The sequence below is a fragment of the Dermochelys coriacea genome, chromosome 1 (genome assembly GCF_009764565.3).
Source record: "Dermochelys coriacea isolate rDerCor1 chromosome 1, rDerCor1.pri.v4, whole genome shotgun sequence".
In the NCBI taxonomy this organism is placed as follows: domain Eukaryota; kingdom Metazoa; phylum Chordata; order Testudines; family Dermochelyidae; genus Dermochelys; species Dermochelys coriacea.
This window is the reverse complement of record NC_050068.2, coordinates 143,137,624-143,154,381: the sequence shown is the minus strand read 5'-3', so window position 1 is coordinate 143,154,381 and position 16,758 is coordinate 143,137,624. Positions and strand designations below refer to the sequence as shown.

General features: G+C 46.0%; 1 protein-coding gene across 3 annotated transcripts in view; it reads right to left on the bottom strand.

Moving 5' to 3' along the window:
- The window catches only part of PDK3 (pyruvate dehydrogenase kinase 3), a 102,594-nt gene extending 89,655 nt beyond the window's left edge, over nucleotides 1-12,939 (bottom strand). Inside the window, exon 1 of one of the 3 annotated variants that reach the window (XM_038392577.2) lies at nucleotides 12,615-12,939. In XM_038392577.2, coding sequence (XP_038248505.1) covers nucleotides 12,615-12,720 — 106 coding nt within the window. In that variant the 5' untranslated portion in view covers nucleotides 12,721-12,939. Of the gene's footprint in view, nucleotides 1-11,853; nucleotides 12,013-12,614 lie in introns of those variants that run through there. The other 2 variants (XM_043504970.1, XM_038392596.2) reach the window with 2 other exon arrangements.
- Between the last annotated feature and the right edge of the window lie 3,819 nt (nucleotides 12,940-16,758).

Here is a 16,758-nt window from a genome sequence, read left to right as displayed (position 1 = left end):
GATCAGGAAATGGGATGGGGTCAGTGGGGCACAAGGAGGGATTACACCAGGAGCAGCAGATGAGAAACTTCCGTGTTTGTGATGAGAGGTGGAGAAAAATTGTAAGAGGGAAAGGAAGAATTTTCTCTTGGAAGAAACTGGCAAGAGACTCTATGCAGAGAGAAAGGAAGAGGGTAGGGGGTTGAGGAGTGAGTTAAAGTTGGCAAAAAGGCAGCTGGGATTGTGAACATGGGATTCAATAAGTTGGAAACACAGAATTGGTTAGCTAGGAAGATGGCAAAAGTGGAGAATGAGAAAATAAATTAATTGTGAAGGAAGCCAGGTTGGTCATGCGATTTCTGCTAGAGATGCTCCACAACACAAGCAGAGGATAGGAGGAAGCAGATGTTGGGAGTAAGACCCAATCCTTCCTACTCCCAGAGCTCCCACCTTTGGTTCTTAAAATCTTAAAAACAGAGCAAGCCTCAGCTTCAGTCCAAGTTCCATTCTGCTTTCTTATGGCTATTCTATTCCACTCAGAAAGAGTGCCCCATCACAGGATAATACTTCATTAGTCATGGGGAAAGGTTGTATTTTAGTTACAGGTATTTTTAGTAAAAAAGTCATGGACAGGTCATGGGCAGTAAACAAAAATTCATGGCCCGTGACCTGTCCATGACTTTTACTATATACCTCTAATTAAAACTTGGGCGGCGGGCCGCAGGTGCTCGAGGGTTGGTCTGGGGGCACCACAGGTGGAGGCCGGCGGCCCGGGACCCCCGCTGGTGCTGGAGTGGGGTGGAGGGAGGGCAGCGGTGGCGTGTGGCCCAGGCCCTCTGCTGGTGCTGGGAGGAGGGGCAGCAGCATGCGGCCACCAACTCTTGCTGGTGGCCACTTTGAAAATTTTTCCTAAAATATTTAATTTTAGGAAAAACAAATAAATATGTACACGTGTCCGAATCATTGTAATTTACTTACGTAGGTATTTTTTTGCACACTCAATAATAAAAATCATGTACAGTGGTCTCTATTCTTTATTGGACCTTAACAGAATAGAAACACAAATAAGGTGTTTTGCACGTTCTTGTATTTTTTGTTGTTTCTTTTGCTTCTTTGGTCACTTTTTATAAAAGACTTACTAGCTGGTAAGTCTGCTGCTATGAAACCTGATACTTGTACACTAATACCACTTTTCACAGCCTCCCAGCTAACTACTACATCTGCTGTAAAAAGTGATATTAACAAACATACAAATATCACTTTTCACAGATTTACTCAGCCCTGGCAAGTGCAGAGACAAATTAAGCCCTGGATGGGGAGGTTTAGATATTAGCATGAGTAACAGGCCAAAAGCATGTGACCTTTCTTATGATTTCCTTCTTTTGGGGGGATTGTTTGTGTTAAACTTGTAGCGACTCTTGAAATACCAGTATTATATTATTTAAATTAGGGATGAGGTCATAGAACTACAGGAAATATGGTTTATTCGGTAACTGGTGCAGTATATATTTGGTTTGTTTAGGTTATTATAAAGAAATGCTTAGTTCTCTAGTTAGGAAGAAATATGGTAAAATGAGATAAGAAAGCCTTGAAGAAAGAGGCCCAGTCATTAATCTTGTCTTGATCAGTGTAAAGAACAGGACTTCATCTGGCCTTAGCTAAGGTTCAATTACCAGCAATGACATCAGTTGTTTGTTACAGTGAAGGAAAAACCCATGGTTTCCTATGCTTTTTGTCAGAACTTTCCTTAATCCCCCCTCCCCCTTGAGTCACACCACAATGGGAAGATACCTCCCACACCTGATCCTGTTGTAAATATTTTGGCCAGTGCTTATAACTGTAATTTTGCTAGGATATGGAATATAGGCATGTATATGCTTAGATTTGTATTTTAGATGTAAGCAACAAGTGGCCTTTGGACTAATAAAGGAATGCTTGTGTGGAAACTGAGTCATGATATACCTTAAAAACTTATTAGGAAAATTATTTCCAACATACTTGGAGCTTTCAAATGGCCAATTTCACATAGCTGAAAACAAAGATGACCTTTCAGCTGGGAGGAAGAATTTAGTTAGAGAAATGTGAAAGATAATTAGGAATGTTTAAGAATACTTTATTAGATACCCAAAAAAACCACAATTGGGGAAGAAGGGTTTACTGGTCAAAAAGCCGATCTGGTTTAGAGGGGAAGTGAAGGCAGCTATAAAACCAGGAAAGAATTTTCTGTAGTATCTGGCTGGTTAATCTTGCTCAGGGTTTAGCTGATCGCCATACTTGGGGTCGGGAAGGAATTTTCCTCCAGGGCAGATTGGAGAGGCCCTGGAGGTTTTTCACCTTCCTCTGTAGCATGGGGCATGGGTCACTTGAGGGAGGCTTCTCTGCTCCTTGAAGTCTTTAAACCACGATTTGAAGACTTCAATAGCTCAAACACAGATGAGGTTTTTCGTAGGAGTGGGTGGGTGAGATTCTGTGGCCTGCGCTGTGCAGGAGGTCGGACTAGATGATCAGAATGGTCCCTTCTGACCTTAGTATCTATGAATCTAAAACATAAAAAAAAATTAACAAATGGAAAAAGAGGGGAAGCTGACAGTAATAAAGATAAGTCAGAAGCTAGGAAATGTGGAAAATTGATAAGGGAAGCAAAGGGACAAAAGGGAACATCTATGGCCAGCAGAGTTAAGGACAATATGAAGGAGTTTTTTAATGTATATTAGATACAAAAAAGAATCTTAACAATGGTATTGGTCCACTACTAGAGGGAAATGGAAGAATTATCAATAGTAATACAGAAAAGGTAAAAGTGTTCAATAAACATTTATGTTCTGTATTTTGGAAAAAAGTAGATGATGTAGTCATCTCAAATGATAACACTCTTCCCATTCCACTGGTATCTCAGGAGATTGTTAAACATCAGCTATTAAAGTTAGACATTTTTAAATAAGCAAGTCCAGATAACTTACACCCAAGAGTTCTAAAAGAGCTGGCTACGGAGCTCGCTGAACCATTAATGATGATTTTCAGTAAGTCTTGGCACACTGGAGAAGTTCCAAAACACTGGAAGAAAGCTATAACAATTTTTAAAAAATGGTAAATGGGATGACCCAGGTAATTATAGGCCTGTCAGTCTGACATCAATCTCAGGCAAGATAATGAAACACCTGATTCAGGACTTGATTAATAATATAATGAATGCCTATCAACATGGGTTTACGGAAAATAGATCCTGCCAAACTATCTTTGTTATGAGATCATAAATTTGGTTGATAAAGGTAATAGTGTTGATGTAATATACTTAAACTTCTGTAAGGCATTTGACTTCATACAGCATGACATTTTGATTAAAAAAACTAGAACAAGTTAACATGGCACACACTAAATGATTAAGAACTGGCTAATTGATAGGTCTCAAAAATTAATTGGAAATAAGAATCATCACAGAACAGCTGTGTTTCTAGAAGGGTCCCACATGGATTAATTCTTTGCCCTACTCTAGCATTTTTATCAATGAACTAGAATCATTACTGATAAAGTCTGCAGATGACACAGAAATTGGGAGGAGTGATAAACAATGAAAAGAAGAGGTATTGATATAGAGCAATCTGGACCGTTTTGTAAGATGGGCACAAGCAAACAACTCATCTTTTAATATGACAATGTAAATGTATACATCTAAGAACAACGAACATAGGCTAAACTTACAGTATGGGGACTGGTTTCAGAGTAGCAGCCGTGTTAGTCTGTATTCGCAAAAAGAAAAGGAGGACTTGTGGCACCTTAGAGACTAACAAATTTATTTGAGCGTAAGCTTTCGTGAGCTACAGCTCACTTCATCGGATGCATCCAATGAAGTGAGCTGTAGCTCACGAAAGCTTATGCTCTAATAAATTTGTTAGTCTCTAAGGTGCCACAAGTTCTCCTTTTCTTTTTGAGCATGGGGACTCTATACTTGGAAGCAGTGATTCTAAAAAGATTTGAGGGTTGTAGTGGATAATCAGCTGAACATGAGCTCCCAGTGTAAAGCTGTGGCCAAAAGGGCTAATGCAATCCTTGGATGTACAAATATAAGAATCTCAAGTAGGAGTAGAGAGGGTACTGTACCTCTATATTTGGCATGTTTGGCAGAAAGATGTTGAAAAATTGGACAGGGTTCAGAGAGGAGACCCAAGAACCATTAGAGGATTAGAAAACCTACCTCGTAGTGACAGACTCAGGGGGCTCCATCTATTGAATGTACCGAAGAGAAGGTGAAATGGGTTTTTATACTCTGTAAGTACCTAAATGGGGAACACATATTTAATAATAGGCTCTTCACTCTAACAGACGTAGGTATAACATGATCCAGTGGCTGGAAGTTGAAGCTAAACAAATTCAAACTGGAAATAAGGCATACATTAACTAGAGTAATTAACCACTGGAACAGTTTACCAAGGGTCGCGGTGGATTCTCTACAACTAAGGCTGCAAATCATTCACGGATGTCACAGCTTCCGTGACTTTCCATGACCTCCGTGAATTTTGCTGCGGCAGGTGCGGCTGACCGCAGGGCCATATCAGCTGTGAGTAAGCCCTGGAACCAGCCGCACTAGCCGCTGCTCCGGCAGCCCCAGGCAGCTAGTCCCCGGCGCTGCCCTGGAGCTGTGGTCCAGGACCAGCGGCAGTGTCCTGGGCCAGCCCCCCGCCCAGAGTGGCTGCGGGGGCCCAGGCCAGCCCCCCAGCAGAGGCGCAGGGCCCTGCGCTGCCCCCCCTCCAGGAGCAGCAGTCTTCAGGAGCGCTCCTCTCCCAGCTGGTAAGATTCAGTCACAGGTATTTTTAGTAAAAGTCATGGACAGGTCACAGGGCCGTGACTGACTTTTACTAAAAATACCCATGACTAAAATGTAGCCTTATCTATAACTGACCATTTTTAAATAAAGAATGCATGTTTTTCTAAAAGATATTCTCTGTATTGTTTTGGGGAGGTTCTGTGGCTTGTGTTATATAGGAGGTCACACTAGATGATCACAATGATCACTTCTGGCCTTGAATCTATGAATATTACTTTTCTGTGACAGCAATTGCTGTAATTGCCACAGAAATGGAAAGGGAAGGAGGTCCATGAGACCCTCTCATATTAAGACATGGAAATCTCATCTATTAAGACATTTGAAGAAGTCTGAGAATCCACCCCCTAAGGCGTTATATCTTAACGGACTGCTACAAATCTACAGTCAGCCTTCCCATTCATTGCTAGCTCTTTTGCACATTACAAACATAGGTTCTGATTCATGGATGTTATGTTCCCGGAACCACAACACTGCACACACTGCTAACTTCAAAATCAAATAATTAAGGCTATGGCTTCACTAGAGAGCTTACAGTGGCCCAGCTGCATCGCTGCTGCTGGGCCACTGTAAACTCTCTAGTGTAGCCACTCTAAGCCAACAGGAGAGAGCTCTCCCATCAGCTTAATTACTCCAGCCCCCGCGAGTGGCGGTAACAGCTCTCCCACCAACATAGTACAGTCCACACCAGCATTTAAGTTGCCATAAGTTATGTCGCTTAAGGGGTTGACTAATTCATACACCGGGGTGATATAATTTATGTCAACAAGCTGTAGTGTAGCCATAGCCTTTAATCATAGGACATTAATTATTTGGATGAGTTCCTTCCCACCCCTCGAATCCAAGTAGTGGCTATTTAATATTTGAAATTTTATATATTGTCATTTTAAAAAGGAGGGGAAAGTCTCATCCCTACTTTTTAAGCTATATTTAAATTTCACTTTATTACTGCAGAATCCATCTCACAAATGTGTTAATGCTGAACTATAGCCCTAATGAAGGAAAAATTAGGGTAACTGGCCAACCCAGTTCTATTGCTAGCCTAATCGCTCCAAAACACTTAATTATGGGTTTTTGATAACTCAATCTATTTTTCTTGACTGAGCTCTACAATGGCCATGATTGTATTTAAAATTTGGGAAGTTACTATGTGAGCCATTTAAAAAAAAAAAAGTTAGGGCCTGAAGTAGGAAAAAAGGGGCCCCTCTTTGGATGAATGTTGTTTAAGGAAAAAACATCTAAGTGCATGAATTGATTTAAATGAAAGCCCAAAACCACTTTTGGGAGGAATTTAGGGTATGGTTTGAATATAAGGTTGTCTCTGTAGAAAACTGTTCCAGTCACAAGGATTTGTAATTCATCCATTCCGTACTGAAGCGATTGTCGCAAGGAAGCAGACTTCATAGACTGGAGAATTAACAAACATGAAGCTAATGGATTAAATGGAGGACCCATCCAAGTGAGGGGAGATTTCCAAAGCTAGAAGGAATGCCCTAATAAATCCTCTAAAAAAAACAAACCACTGAAGGCTGAGAGAACACTGTATAATTTTGAATACTAATAGCTGCACATCACACTATTAATTATTTACAATAAAAGTTACTAAAGGAGTAAAAAGGAGCACAAGTGCAAGTGACAGCTAGCTGGCTCCACAAGAGACAAGGAGAAACTGAGGGTTGGTTGGTCGCTCAGCCCCCTTTATACCCTCAATTGAGGGGTCCCCACAAGGGCATGAAGAGCACAGGTGGATACTGCTGGCTAAAGTGTTGTGGTCGCCAGTACACTGGGTTCATGCACACCAGAAGTGGAACACAATAGTGAACTTGTCTGCACTTACAGAGCTGCAGCAGCACTTAGTCAGGATGCTACCTACACTGCCAGAGGTTCTCTCCTTAAGCTTCATTGTAGGTACTCCACCTCCTGGAGAGACAGTAGCTATGTCAACAAGAAGAAAAGGAGTACTTGTGGCACCTTAGAGACTAACAAATTTATTTGAGCATAAGCTTTCGTGAGCTGTAGCTGTAAATTTGTTAGTCTCTAAGGTGCCACAAGTACTCCTTTTCTTCTTGCGAATACAGACTAACACGGCTGCTACTCTGAAATATGTCAACAAGAGAAGCCTTCCCGTTGATATAGCTGTCTACGCTGGGAGTTAGGTCGATATAACGGCATTGCTCAGGGGAGTGTACTCCCCTGAACAACACAGTTATACCAACACAAGTTTATAGAGTAGACCCAGGCAAAGACAAGCACTCAAAGAAGAACATTTTAAAAAACCACAGGTGAAGATACATTTAACACTTGCAAAATTCACAAAGGGACAAAGGACAGCTTCAGGTTAAAAATTGTTATTTTAACCAAAAAGTTACGTTACACATTAGAAAGGGTAGTACTTTCAAAGTCTATATTTTTGCATGCAGTGTTGTTGTAGGTGTGTTGGTCCCAAGATATTAGGGTATCTTTTCATTGGCAATGTTAAAGCTCTGTGGTGGAGTAGTCGCGGCACCAGCACTGGAAGAAAGCTCTCCCAATACTGTAAAAACAACCACCCCCGCAAGGGGAGTCACTCCCAGCACTGTAGCACTATCTACACTGCCACTTTACAGTGCTGAAACTTGCAGCACTGGGGGAGGAGGGGGTGGTTCACACCCCTGAGCGAAAAAGTTGCAGTGCTGTAAAGTGGCAGTGTAGACAAGGCCTTAGAGAGACAAGGTGGGTGAGGTACAAATGAACTCTCACAGGAAAATGATAAAAGATAAAAACACCACATCAGTGGTGGGTAACCACTTTTCACATAGCAATCACTGCATCTGACCTACAAGTCTTCGTCCTCAAAGGAAATCTGCACAACACTTTCAAAAGACAAGCCTGGGAGCTTAAATTCATAACTTAGCTAGATACTAAAAATCATGGATTGAATAAACAGTGGATTTATGGCTTATTACAATCTGTAACCCACTCACAACCTCACCCCCACCCAGCTGCTCCCCCATCTTTTCCTCCCTATGACTAGACTGGTGTTAATGGGCCACTTACCACACATTTCAAGGGACCATTCAAGGTGAACTACTTATATTAAACAATCTGTTTCACCTTGTATTTGAGAGACAAGGTGGGTGAGGTAATATCTTTTATAGGACCAACTACTATTGGTAAGACAGACAAGCTTTCCAATCTTACACAGAGCTCTTCTTCAGGTCATTTTGTATGTAGCAGCAACACCCAGACTATGGCTTGGCTACACTTGCAGATGTAGAGTGCTGGGAGTTAAACTAGCCTTCGGAGACCGCAGCAGAGAAAACACTGCTGTGTGTTTACACTGTCAGCTGCAAGTGCACTGGCGCGACCATATTAACAGCTCTTGCAATGCCACAGAGAGCAGTGCATTGTGGTAGCTATCCCAGTGTACAAGTGGCTGCAGTGTGCTTTTCAAATGGGGGGGAGGGTGTTGTGTGTATGTGGGGGGAGAGACATGTATGTTGTGTGTTTTGGGGGGCAGAAAGTGTGTCAACTGTCCCGTAAGTTCAGAAAGCGACAGACCCCTGCCTCTCACACACGCACACGCACACCCCAACAGCATTCCACAATAATGGTTTGTTTTGTCCATAAGCATGCCAGCTGTCAGAAACGGAGCTTTGAAAGGGGATATCTGTATACCTGCAGCCAAGTTCGGGCTTGTCTACACTTACATTTTATAGCGCTCTAACTTGTTGGCTCGGGGGGATGTGAAAAATAACCCCCCTGAACGCAAGTCTGAGCGCTTTAAAGCCCTAGTGTAGACAGCCTCCAAGCACTGGGAGCCATACTCCCAGCGCTCGGAGCTAATCCTCTCGTGAAGGTGGATTACCAGGAGCGCTGGGAGAGCTCTCACTCAGCGCTCACGCGCGACCAAACTCGCACTTCAAAGCGCTGCCGTGGGAGTATTCCCACTACAGCGCTTTGAAGTTTCTGGTGTAGCCATGCCCTTCAAAACAATGACAAGAGTGGCCACTTGACTTCAGTGCATTATCGGATGTTTCCAGAGGACAAACAGCGCAGTAATGGAACACATTGTCCACATTGTCACCCAGGTGTTTCAGCCGGGGCGCAACAAGCTTTATGCTTCTCGTGGAGGTGGATTACCAGGAGCGCTTCAGCGGCAGAGTCCAGGCGCTCTAAGTGCCTTGCCAATGTGGACACCTCTTGAGTCAGGGCGCCCAGGGCCGATTTAATGCGCCCTAACTTGCAAATGTAGCCAAGTCCTATGTCTACACAACAGCAGCTGCACCGCTATAACACTTCTGGTGAAGACGCTCTGAGGCAGGGGTAGCCAACCTGAGCCCGAGAAGGAGCAGAATTTACCAATGTACATTGCCAAAAAGCCACAGTAATACATCAGTAGACCCCCCCCCCCATTAGCTCCCCCACCCCCGCTCCCAGCACCTACCGGCAGCCCTACCAGTCAGTGCCTCTCCCTCCTACCCTGCATCTCCCGATCAGCTGTTTCGTGGTGTGCAGGAGGCTCTGGAGAGGAGGGTGGATGGCACTGCAGGCTCAGGGGAGGAGGTGGGAAGGGATGGAGTGGGGGGCAGGGCCTGTGGCAGTGCCACGGTTAAGCAGTGAGCACCCCCTGGCACACTGGAAAGTTGGCACCTGTAGCTCCAGAGTTGGGGCCTATACAAAGGAGCCACATATTAACTTCTGAAGAGCTGCACGTGGCTCTGGAGCCACAGGCTGGTCAACCTGCAGCTGAGAAGGAGCCAGAATTTAACAATGTGCATTGCCAAAGAGCCACAGTAACACATCAGCAGCCCCCCCTCCCGTTAGCTCCCTCCCTACCCCCAGTGTCTCTCATTCGCCATCAGCACAGCTGATCAGCACCTGACCCTCCATCGCTGCACCTCCTGCCCACCGCCATCAGCTGTTCTGTGGCGTGCAGGAGGCTCGGGGGAGGGAGGAGGAGGAGCAAGGGCACGGCAGACTCAAGGGAAGGGATGGGAGCGTTGGAGGAAGGAGTGGAGTGTGGCTGGGGTCTGAGGCAGAGCCAGAGGTTGAGCAGTGAGCACCCTGTTGCACATTGGAAAGTTGGCGCCTGTAGCTCCAGCCCCGGAGTTGCAGTCTATGCAAGGAGCTGCATATTAACCTCTGAAGAGCCGCATGTGGCTCCGGAGCTACAGGTTGGCCACCCCTGCTCTAAGGCTATATCTACATTAGCCCTTTTGTCAGTATAACTTATGTCACTCAGGGGTGTGAAAAAACACCCCTCTGAGTGACACAAGTTACACCTACAGAAGCGCCAGTGTGGACAGCGCTATATTGACAGGAGATGCTCTCCTGCCTATATAGCTACCACCGCTCGACAGGAGGACTCTCCCGTTGGCATACAGCAGCTACACAAGTGATCTTACAGCAGCACAGCTGTGTTGCTGTAAAATCGCTAGTGTAGACATGGCCTAAACTGACAGGAAAGAGTTCTCCCTTCCAGGGCTTTGGAGGGGGCCCACGGAGCAGCTCCAGAGCAGTGGAGCTGCAGGTTTTTGCCTGGAGCTAGAGCACAGCCCCAAAGCCCTTCTCCCTTCGGCTTAATAAATCCTACCTCCAAGAGAGGCACTAGCTATGTCGGCAGGAGAAGTTCTCCCACCGACATAGTGCTGTCCACACTGGTGCTTAGGTCAGTATAATTTACGTCAGTCAGGGGTGTGGATTATTCAAACTCTGCTCCGAGCGACATATGTTATGCCAAAGTAATCTGTAGTTTAGACATAGCCTGAGTTAGTTTCCCAGACCTGAAGAAGAGCTCTGCGTAAGCTTGAAAGCTTTTTTCCTCTCACCAACAGAAGCTGGTCCAATAAAAGATATTTTGCACTCACACAGGCTAACAATGAAAGCTGACTGGTCAGTTTGACTTTCTGGGTTGTCTGCAGAGGGGAATCAGGGAAAGATGTAAAAGTTGTAGTAAAGAACCATTGTATTGGAACAACACCTTATTGTTTGGGTTGCAAACACACAATATAGAAATATTTAAGTCCCAACAAAACATTATTGATTTTAGGTTGTTTCATTCTATTCCCAACCCCATTTACACAGACCTAATTCTGGGGTTATTATGGATACCTGACAGTTTCCCTTCAAATAATTAATATTTCTGTCACAGGAAATTTCAACTACTAATAGAGATATAGCAGGGGCTGTTTTAAAGATAAACAGCAACAGAAAAAATGATTTTGTGCTTTATTTTACTTCTTTACTGCATATAAAGGACTAAAACATTTTTCCTCATCCTCCCCTTATTTTTTTTAAATTGGAAATCAAGCCTAGAAAATGCCTGGGGAACATCAGAAGAGCCAAGGGAGTGAAAGTTGTCTAAGAGGCGAAGGAATTTTAAATGAGACTATTTAAAACTGTCTTTTTGTACGTAACTTCAATCATGAATAAATGTTTTGAAAAAAGGAAGCCTTTGCTAAGGATTCAAATCCCTTCAACGAACATACTGAAGGCCCCAGAAGTCCATCATCAAAAGCAAGGAAGAACAAACTCAACATTCCTGATATATCTAATACAAAAAGCAAACAGAGAAAAATCCTTTCAAATGATCTTTATTGTACAAAATGAAGAAGTTTGAGAGCACAAGCCCCATTTTAAAAAATTCTTTGCAGATCATCTTTAAGTTAAGCAGATATCTTTTCCCAAGAGTACCAAGATGAACGAAAGCCCATTACCCTACACGCTGAGTTAGAGGAGTCAAAGGCACAACTCCACTCACAGGTCTCCAGGAATTGAAGAGAAAAGGACATTTGCTACCAACCACCTGCACAGACATAAGACTTGTCCTCACCGCAGCGTTAGCGTGAGACGCAACTCAAGTGTGACCCTGGCCCAATTCTTGTTCACACACACAAACCTCTAGCTCGATTTAAGTGGCGCTTTTAACTCAAGCTAGCTGGCCACTCAGGGAGCATGGGTTAAAAAAAACCCTCAAGCGCTGCTGATGCTTGAGTCAGTAATGCAATGAGGATGCAGCACTCTGGGCAGATAGTACAGTCACTCTGTACACCTTGCAATGCGATTGCTCTCACCTGAGCTAGGCTAACTCCCGAGGAGTGAAGTGGAGCTGAACTGGCGCGCAGCGCACTGCAGTGAAGACAGCCCATACAGTCAGAGAAAAAGCAGCCCCTGTCTCATGTATGACATCTCCTCGCAGCCAGTTTCTCCGTCCCCCGACCCCCTCCAGCTCTCAAGGCTCCTCAGCTGTAGTAACAACAATAACCCTCAGCCAGGCCTCCGCAACCCTTCACCGAGTACCTAGCTCCAGCCACACCCGCAGGTTGCCCGCAGAGGCGCCGCGCAGAGGGCAAGCCAGGGCGTGCAGCTGCCTGGGCCGGTTCCTGGGAGCCCCCGGAACAGCCAGGAGAAGTCTTCCCAGCGGGAGGAAGGCGCATGAAAGCGGCCGCTGCCACAGGGGACGCAGGAGCCCGCGTGGCAAGGAGGCTGCTCGGCCGCGCACGGCGACGGCGACGGCGACGGCCCCTCGCAGCCGGGCGGGCTGCGCACCTTGCCCAGCGGGGGAGGGGGGCAGAGGGGCCTCCTCACCCACAGCGGGGCTGGGCGCAACATCGCCCCGTGGTGAGGCACGTGCCTGACACGCACCCCCCGGGGGGCAAGCCAGGGGGTGCCGGTGCCGGTGCCACCCCCCGCCCCGCCCTCAACCGGGCGGCTGCGCATTGCCCTTCCCCCCCCCCCGAGAGACAGAGCGGCCCGGGGGGGTCCCGCTGCGAGGGCAGCTGGGGCTGACACCCCCGCGGCTAGCGGGGAGGGGGAAGCGGCGGGCGCCACTCACCGAAGTCCAGGAACTGCTTGATGGAGAGCGGCGAGGGGGAGAAGCGCGAGTAGTGCTCGATCTGCTTGGGGACGGGGCTCTTCAGCAGCGCCCCGCACAGCCGCATGGTGCGCGGCTCGGCCGGGCTAGTGAGCGGGGGCCGGGGCGCAGCCGCCCCCCCTCATGCCGGGCAGCAGCGAGGCCGGCTCCGCCTGTCACCGGCGGCCAACGGGGGCCGGGGGCTGAGAGGGAGGGAGGGAGGGAGGCAGCTCCGCGCCCGGCGACAGCACCTGACGCGCGCGCGCGCGCGCACCCCGGTAGCCGCTCGCACGCAGCCCCGCCCGCTGCCGGGCGCGTGCGCCAACTGTCCCTGGCAGCGGGCCCAGGCTGGCGAGGGCTCGGGTGTGGGGGAGCGAGGTTGACACGAGAGGGGAGTAACAGCGACACAGGCGGGGGAGAGACTGTGTGTCTCTCTCACACACACACACACACACACAGCAACACCGTCCATGTCCCTCCTGTCGCAGGGGGAGAGAGTGAGACTGTCGCACACCCACACCCACACCCACACCCTCCATGTCCTTCCTGGCACGGGGCGGGGGGGGAGGGGGAGAGACTGACACACACACACAAACAGCAACATCCTCCATGTCCTTCCTGGCATGGGGGGAGAGGCTGTCACATACAATGACAGGTTTCAAAGTAGTAGCCCTGTTAGTCTGTATCTGCAAAAAGAAAAGGAGGACTTGTGGCACCTTAGAGACTAACACATTTATTTGAGCATAAGCTTTCGTGAGCTACAGCTCACTTCATCGGATGCATTCAGTGGAAAATACAGCCATGCATCCGATGAAGTGAGCTGTAGCTCACGAAAGCTTATGCTCAAATAAATGCCTTAGTCTCTAAGGTGCCACAAGTCCTCCTTTTCTTTTTGTCTCTCTCTCATACACACACACACACACAGAACAACATCCTCCACGTCCCTTCTGGCACAGGGGAAGAGACGGTCACACACACACAGAGCAACTACCTGCATGTTCCTCCACACACAGAGGGAGAAACTGTCACATGCCCCCTTCCTTGCTGCCCCCACAGAAGAGAAAATATTGTCACAGGCCCAGCAACCACTCTCACATCCACAGCAGGGGAACCACTGAATGAAAATACACCCAGCAAAACTCTCTTCTCTCCCTCCCTCCATCACACAGGAGAACAGCCTGTAGCACACCTTTTGCCCCCACACAGGGAAATAGGTAACATGTTCACTGCCAAAAAAAAATGTATTTTTACATAAAGATGTTTAATGGTGTAAAATCCCAGTGGAGACAAAGCATTGATGGTTTTATCTAAGGTAGCCTGGTGGTGGTGTAGGTTCACCTCAACTAGCTTCATCCAGGTAAAAACTACTTGTGATTTATCTCCATTGATCTTGTTTCTGGAGTTAGGTATCTCAATGTAAAACTAACCTCTTTTGCAGTGAAAAAGCCAGAGACTGTCAGGTCTTGTGATCTGGGAGCAATGGTGTATTTTTAACCCATGTTAAGGTAACTCATGTTAGAATTTTAATGTAGATAAGGCAAGTTGTAGTTTCAACCCATATTAGCTGGTAAAGGAAAACCTTCACATCCCCCCTCCCCAGGCATACCGCCCTGGACCAGCGTAGATAGGTTAAAACTATAACTGCTTCATTAGGATTTTAATATGACTTAAATACCCTTTTTCCTAGTGAAGTCACAGCCTAACTCACCCAGTAATGCTGCCAATCTGTACATAGGTGGGGAAACTAAAACATACAGTAATATCCACCTCAGAGAATATAATACAGCAAAATCTTCTAATCTGAGGGACAGTGAGGAATACACAGGCAGCTCTCACATTTGTCCGTGGTAAGGCAATCTCTCCATATGCATAAAAGGTTAGGATTATCAAGTGTAGAAAGATGATAGATGTTACTGTCTTTATTCGCCATACATAGCAAAAAGACTTCTGAGTACTGTCAGGTGACCTAGCCTAGAGTGACACTATTAACAGCAACTGCATAGATAACGGTGGGAGTTGATGAATTAGGTGTTACACAGTTGGGGGTCATTTTATCTCAGTGGGTAGTAATGAGTTGGGCAGGAAGGAGCGCTGCTCTTTTGTGGGGGGGGAAATTATTAATGTAGGTGGGTGTATTAGTCTGGACAGGGCAATTAGGGGCTAAATTTAGTATCAAAGTAAGCATTAACTTCAGGGCGAGAAGTTAGGGAGCAAAAAGCTTGAGGCAATGTTATGAGGAGTAGTGCAAAAGAGAGAGAGAGAAAGGATTTGGGCCAGCTGATGCTATATAGAGAGAAGAGGTTGGACACACCAGTATACAGAACTCATTTATTAAATGAAATGCTGGAACCTGTATCTGGAATTTATGGTGCAATCTGGTCCTTCACAATAAAGCATAATTTATTGATATGCAGGGAGAGGGCTGCTTCATAGCTAGTTTCAGAGTAGCAGCCGTGTTAGTCTGTATCCGCAAAAAGAAAAGGAGTACTTGTGGCACCTTAGAGACTAACAAATTTATTAGCGCATAAGCTTTCGTGAGCTACAGCTCACTTCATCGGATGCGTGCAGTGGAAAATACTGAATATACTGTATTTTCCACTGTGTGCATCCGATGAAGTGAGCTGTAGTTCACGAAAGCTTATGCTCAAATAAATTTGTTAGTCTCTAAGGTGCCACAAGTACTCCTTTTCTTTTTCCATAGCTAGTGTATCAGATGTAGTCTGATACACTCTTTAGAGCCCTCAGAGGTAAGGACTATTGTCAGTGTATGCAGACACAAATGAAGCATTATCTATGTTATTATGTCACAGTAGCACTTGGATGCTCCAACTGTGACCAGGGTCCCATTGTGCTAGGCACTGTATAAACACATCATAAGAGAAAATTCCAGCTGCAAAAACCCTTCATCTAAATAGGTAAGACAGGCAGGGAAAGAAAGGCAAACTGATTTGCCCATGGTCACAAAGCACATCAATGGCAGAGCTGATATAGAACCCAGGTGTCCTGGGTAGTGTCACATCCACTGAACAAAGTTGCCTGTGTAATAATGCCTTAGGCCAGTGTTTCCCACACTTGGGACGCCGCTCATTCAGGGAAAGCCCCTGGCGGGCCGGGCCGGTTTGTTTACCTGGCGCGTCCGCAGGTTCGGCCGATGGCAGCTCCCACTGACCGCGGTTCGCCGCTGCAGGCCAATGGGCGCTGCAGAAAGCAGCGGCCGCTTCCCGCAGCCCCCATTGGCCTGCAGCGGTGAACTGCGGTCAGTGGGAGCTGCCATCGGCCGAACCTGCGGACACTGCAGGTAAACAAACAGCCCGGCCCGCCAGGGGCTTTCCCTGAACGAGCGGTGTCCCAAGTTTGGGAAACACTGCCTTAGGCCATCCAAATATTTGTAAAAGTTTTTGTATTTTTTCCTTTTCTTCTTGAAAAGCCAAATCCCAAAGCCTCCATTGACTTCCACAGAGTCAAAATTTCTACAATAATTTTCTAAGAAATATTTGTTTCAAAGGTAATTTTCTTCTTTATCCATTTCACCACTTTCCGTTTTGTGCTATTTCTGCCCAGACTTCAGAATTGCTTATACTTTTTCTGGCTTTTGTCACTGGTTGGTTATTTCCTTAATATACAATAATAAAATAATGAAATAATTTTAATTTCCAAGAAAGATTATGTCTCTTCTCTTGGAGGTATTATTTGAATTTTCATGTCTGAAAGCAGTATTGAGAGAGATTTAGACTGTGGGACTGGCAGGAGAACAAAAGGCAAGGAAAATGGACAGGTGTCACTAAGCATCTTAAACGGCAATCCATATAGTTAGTGATGGGGAGATGTCATAATAACAGATGTAAGATAGGGACAGGCTTCTACTCAGACCAGGTATGTTTTGTGCACTGAACTTGGACTCCAATCCTGTAAACACAGGTGATTAACTGTAAGCATGTGCATGTTTGCAGGATCATGGCCATATTACACACCTGTGTATACCAGATAAATAGTCTTGCAAAGAATGGGGCCTTGATACTGCTCCAGATGAGGTAATTACAATTTTGCCACTGCTCAAAAACAGATTCATTGTATGTTAGTGGATATTCAAATTTCTAAAATGTTACCTTCTCTGCCTACCTCACAT